General features: G+C 38.6%; 1 protein-coding gene across 3 annotated transcripts in view; it reads right to left on the bottom strand.

The window, feature by feature from the left end:
* The window catches only part of ADGRL4 (adhesion G protein-coupled receptor L4), a 73,822-nt gene extending 68,062 nt beyond the window's left edge, over window positions 1-5,760 (bottom strand). The window contains exons 1-3 of one of the 3 annotated variants that reach the window (XM_040073193.2): window positions 5,528-5,754; window positions 5,337-5,397; window positions 3,741-3,890 (exon numbers count right to left, since the gene is read on the bottom strand). In XM_040073193.2, coding sequence (XP_039929127.1) covers window positions 3,741-3,890; window positions 5,337-5,358 — 172 coding nt within the window. In that variant the 5' untranslated portion in view covers window positions 5,359-5,397; window positions 5,528-5,754. Of the gene's footprint in view, window positions 1-3,740; window positions 3,891-5,336 lie in introns of all 3 variants that reach the window. The other 2 variants (XM_040073192.2, XM_040073194.1) reach the window with 2 other exon arrangements.
* Window positions 5,761-6,000: the final 240 nt, after the last annotated feature.

The following is a 6,000-nucleotide window of genomic DNA, read 5'->3' on the forward strand; positions in this document are numbered from 1 at the left end:
CAAATAGATGTACTATCAGAGGTCATTCTCTATTATTTAATACTACATAAAGCAAGGAATATAAATACTAAAGAAAAAGTAGGAGACTGGGATAGTATTTTGTATCTCAGAGGTGTAAACCTTGACAAGGTGACTCATTTATGGCTTTCTGTAAGATATTGTACAGAAGGAATTTATTGCTATGTAGGTTATAATTTCAATATATAAAAAGAGGCCAGATACCACAATCAGTTATTCTCCTGACTATGTGCATTCCTGCATGTATTCTTGCTAAGGACAATGAGATTATGAAGAGGATTAGCTTTTTGTTAGAGTGGCCAAAGTATGCCTTCAGAAAGTCCAAAACATGACCTAATTTAAAGTAGTTGAAATCTTGTGGGAAAGATTGTAAGAGAATAATTACTTTAAAAGCCATGACTTTGACACCAGGAAATTAAATTCATATCTATGTGTCTTTATCTATACACAGCAAATCCAATAATCTCGAGCTCTCTGCAGTCACTTAGCCAGCTGGCAAAGGGAGCAAAGTCAAGACTAACAAACCCCATTCCTAAGGTATGTTGACATCAGTGATTCATGATTCATCAATAATGGTGCTAGGAAATAAATGTAAGAGGACATTATTGCCTTTTGCAGCACAGAAAACTCAAGGGAAAATATCTAAGTGTGTCACAGTGAAAAGACTGGACTAGCAAAGAAATAATTTTTACAAGTATTTAAGAGGTGTTAAAAGCAAGTGAAAGTAGAGAAACAAATGTAAACCTTTCACTGTTAGAATGTACCTATAAATAAAAATGAAGAGTTTCTCAGCTATTAAAGCTTAAGAGGACTAACCTGAAAACTAACATTTTCTGTTCAAAGTGTTTATAAGGAGGAAGAATTTGAATTGCTTGCTTCAGAATAAAGTCTAAAAAGAATGACTGCTCTGGTTTGTCTACCAGGATAAGCACAATGAAGAAGTTGGTTCTACATTACGCAAAATTACTAATGTTGGCCATAATTATGACTCTCACAATCTATCTGAATAACTAAAAGGACAAATATGGAAACACAATGTACTATATAGGCTCATTTGAAAATGCCAGTATTAGCACATAATTGATGATCTCCTTTGAAGGTGACTGCACTATCATTGTAAAAGCCCAAGAATATTAACTGAATAAAAATGGGTAGCTATCTCTAGAAGAACAGATACACCTGCTGCTTTTGCCACACAGAACAACAAGATCTCATACATCATTAAACAACTGAGGTTTTGTTTTACATTTTCACAGCTTTAAACTATTTATGATAGGGTGTAGCCTACATTTCTAATCCCTTTTAGAACCTACCCAATTAAAATTCTGGTTACTTTTTTATGCTATTAGAGAACTACTGCACAGTATTAGCAATGCACAGTGTTGCATACACACAGCTCTGATATAAGCTTTGCTGCTTTGCTGGAGGGTAAGTGACTTTGGTGGCTGTTGCGGTATTTTACCAGAGAAAATGTTGGTGTCCAGACATGAGACTTGCTTCAAACCATTGCCACTTGACTGCAAAGCACCACAAGTACATCTAGTATCTTGTTTGCCTGGGCTGATATTGGAAATTTTCTTCTAAAGATTGAGTTTTCAAACACTGAATATAATTCTTAATAAACAGTTAGGTACTAACAAGAATGCATATTGTGAATGTATATGTGAATACATATTTCACTGCACTGAATTTTCTTTAAGTGCTCAATATATGTTTTTTATAAAATTTGAATGTAGATTTGTCTAAGAAAATACAGGCAAAAGAGAAAATAAGAAAAAGTTATTGTATGAGAAAAAAAATTAAAAAAAAGAGCATGGAAGGCAAGATAAATCTGTCCTCAAAAATTTGGATTCAATAACAATATAATAGGTACATATATAATGGTGGCTTAAGAACACCAGTCATGGCAGTGAGAACAACTGGCGTCTTTACAGCAAATTTAATTGATGATTCATAATCACAGACTTTCTAGACAAGTACAGACAATGTAGTGGGTACCAGATGATGCTAGTTTGATTTATTCCAGACAGTATTGCTAAAATTGACTTGTTTTGCTTGTTTCTCTGCACTATTCACAAGTGTAGGCCCTTGACTCTGGAAACATGATGTGCACTTGTTGTTCAAACCAGCTGACTTTCATGGTGTTAAAACGGAACTAGTGCCAGAGCAAAACCAGTGTTGTAAAGGCCACTTCTTACTTACTTTTGACCAGCTCAATAGAGAAATAATGATTAACCTATCATGGGCAAGGTTACCATTAAATTCAAGCAATATGTTTAGAAACTACATGACATTTTGATGCAAAGAAGACACTGACAGAACACTGTTTGTTCAGACTTTAGAAGGGAAGAAAAAGGGCAAATAATAGTGCTGCCTACACTACCTAATGGGAGGTCATGAGGGCTTATGGAGGAGATGAAGCTAAACTATTATAAGAAATGTACAGTGGTAACTACGCATGGGAAAGAAAAGTTACAAGCTATCACCAGAGAAACCTCAACCAGATACCAGAAAAATTGTTTTCACAGTTAGTGAAAATATTAGGTGGTCAGACACTGAAACAAGGGCCCAGAGGGGCAGGTTTCATCTTTGGAGATACTCAAGACTTAGCCTGTCAAAGCCCTAAGCTACCTGCTTCAGCTGAACCTGCTCTGAGTCGGGAGCTGGACCAGATGACCAACACAAGTCTCTTCCAAACGAAATTATTCTATGATTTTGTGAGTCCTCATTTTTTGTTATTTTAACAATCTATATTTCTCTTTAAACGTTCTCACTTTACAAAAGGGTAGACACCTTCCTTAGAAAAAAAAAGGCTTTTGCATTCTAAATTGTCCAAAACAAACATACTTCCAAGCACAGCATGGCAAATGAGCTATAAAAATCCAAAATACCTGTGGGCTGTTTTCCTACACTCATATTAAACCAAAGTGCTACTGCTAAGTAGTACCTGTTAAATTTCCCAAGATGCTTGAAACACAAAAACTGACCTGGTAGATGGTTACTACTCATAACTGCTTCTCAAGATACTGAAAACTGACAAGATTCATGTGAATTTCAACCTGTCTGCAGCTGGTCATAGCCATACCTAGCAGTGAAAAAAAGTATTAGAGCTATTCATAGTGGAAGACAACTCTAACATGAAGGTAGGAAAAATATTTTGGCTTACTTTTCTTTAGGTGAAAGACAGAGTCATGCTAAAGTAGATCCCTTATTAGGATTTCTGGCATATTTCTCTTGCAAGAACGTGTAGTAAAAAAATCAACGCTGGCATGTCTCTGTGGCATACACACCTCCTTGGTTTTCTAGAGCAGCCCAGGAGCTGTGGTTTGATGGTGGTCAGGTGCTGGGAAGAGTGGCCAAGTGCTGTGTGTGTGAGGCAGGGAGCTGAGGGTTGTACAGTCGCCACCACACCAGCCCTAACTTCAGAAATCCTGAGTCACAAGGGAAATTGTTGAAGGTTAGTCAGCAAAGATTAGTTATCAGCTCTCCTGGAAAAAAGCTGGAAAACATAATACTCAACTGAGATACCTGGCAAGCTATATCAAAACACCAGGCTGAGCTTAATTTGTACAATTTCTCAGAAAATATTAAAGTTTTTGGGTTTGAAAACATGTTAGTGTATGACAGTGTTGTGACAAAGTTTAATCTTTGAGCTAGTGGGCTCTTGGTAAGTTTTTCAAGTAAGCACATAACAAAAAATTGTATAGGAAAAATATCTTTACCTTTACAGACTGTTATGCCATTTCCTGTGTATCCTTGGGAGCAATAGCAACCTGTTGTCCCACCCTGAACCTCACACCTGGCATCTTTGTGGCATGTCATGTTGCAGCTTGGAGAAGTGCAGCCATACTCCAGCAGACTGGAAATCAGAACTGGAACAAAGGAAAATCAGACTTGTGTCATTATGTATAAACTTTATTTGGAGCTCTAAAACAAGATTTGGGCCAAAGGTTTCCATGAAATGGGTGTGTTCCTGTAAACATCATCACAGACTCATGCAGGACAAGGCCAGGGCCACCAGCTACAGGGGCATCTTTGGTAAAGCAGCAGACACCACAGACAGACAATTTGAACGTGTTCTCAATCAGCATAAAATTGGTGAACAGCATAGAAGTTACTCAGTGATCTGGAGGAAACATTTGGATGGCTTTCAAAGCTCTCTAGGAGTTTCCAGTAAAGCCCAGGCATTCATTTGAACTCTGAATTATGTATGGAGAATAATCCAAACTGCCCTACACGCCCGAAGGAAAAATGACAAAGGGGGTTCCCCTGATCAGACTTTTTATTCTTATAAGTACTCCCATACTTCTGTAGCTAACACATAGGTGTGGTCTGGTAAATTAAGATGAAATGTCACATATCTACATCATTATGACAGCACAGTTTAAAAGTTATTTGTGGTGTGGCAAATTATTTAAGTTTAAGCCCTTAAAATACCATAAAGACTTTCCCATTGTATAAACGCATATAGTTTTCAACACAAATTAAAAAAAGAATCTCTTCTTTTGAGAAAACTAACAGATCACTGTACACACCCCCCCTGTAACTGGTCAGACAGAAGGCATTTAGCTCAGAAAGGAAAGTAAGTTTTTTACTTTGTAGTTCAAAAATAGTTAGCAGGATGCAGTGAAAGACGCAGAACACAAAGATCTTTCTGGGTGCTGTCTTCCCCTGCGGTTCTGCTTTTCCCTATCTAAATGTCATTCTGGATATTTGCTAGCCTAGTGTCACAGTTTCATTGCCTCATGAAATCTCTCTGAAATGTTGTTTTCTTGGACAAATTAAGACTTCACAAAAAATTCAAAAGACTAAAAATAACACACATTTTTAAATAATTGTATATAATCAAGTCAACTTAGATATCAACAAATTTCACATTTTCTCTGTGTTTCTGAGAGGAGACACTGTCTTCCACAGGGATTAAAGCAGAAACCTGCGGGATTCTGTTGTCATTTTACTGTTTTCAGCATGTGAAATCTAAAAATTTTCCAAGCAGTTGGAGAGAGAGAAGGAAAAAACCCCCAAAACAAATGCACAGAAACACACCTTTTTTTTTTTTTTTTTTTTTTTTTTTTTTTTTTTTTTTTTTTTTTAACAAAAACCACAGTGAGATAAAGACAGGCATTTTGGGGTTTGGTTGTGGGGTGATCCCAACCATGCAATTACCAAATTCAGCAGCAGCCCTGATCAAAACTACAGGGACTTCCAGTCCCATGTACCCAACAGCTTTCAACCATCCTCAATATAATAATTTCTCCTTGTCAGATCCCACTCCCTTCTCACCTGCCACAGTCCCCAGAGACAGAGATTTCACCTACCTAGGAATGGAAGCAGTTTCATTGGTGATGCTGTTCCTGTGCAGTGCCTGGTGCAGAGCCCCTGTGTCAGATGAAAAAACTCCCTGCTTTAAAATGTATGACCATGTGCAAAATACACACATATGACTATCAGGAAAGCGATGTCCTGGTACAGACACAGCCCTGACACTGCCCTTTGTCCCAAGCCTTACGCTTCCAAAAGTTCCTGAGGCTCTCAGGCAGGACAGGAAGGGTCAGGAGGGGCTAAGGACCTGGTCTTCTGGCAAGGAGGAAAGCAACGAGAGAGCAAAAGGGAAACAAGAGGCTGCGCCTTGCAGAGGATATCAGAGAGGATTCCGGGGTGAGGAGGTTAGAGGAGCATGGAGCTGTTGGGGCAGGGGGAGGGTGAGGCTGGAAGGGGTGACTGCAGCCTGCTGGCAGTACAGGAGCAGCAGGTGGAGCAGATGAGGGAGGGTGAGGAAGAGGGAGGAGAACAGTAACTTGCTCAGTGTTTACGAGCTCAGAGGTAATGGTCTACATGCTTCCTTCCACCTTTTCCTGCTGACATGAGTATGTGTGAGCCCTGAGACTCCTTTTGTTTTGGAATCAGTCTTGGCTAACTGCTGTTGTTCTTACTGCTTTCTTCAGTTTTGAGAGGGATCTTTACTGCAGTCTAGCAATGTTG

The sequence above is a fragment of the Hirundo rustica genome, chromosome 9, assembly GCF_015227805.2.
Source record: "Hirundo rustica isolate bHirRus1 chromosome 9, bHirRus1.pri.v3, whole genome shotgun sequence".
NCBI classification, from domain to species: domain Eukaryota; kingdom Metazoa; phylum Chordata; class Aves; order Passeriformes; family Hirundinidae; genus Hirundo; species Hirundo rustica.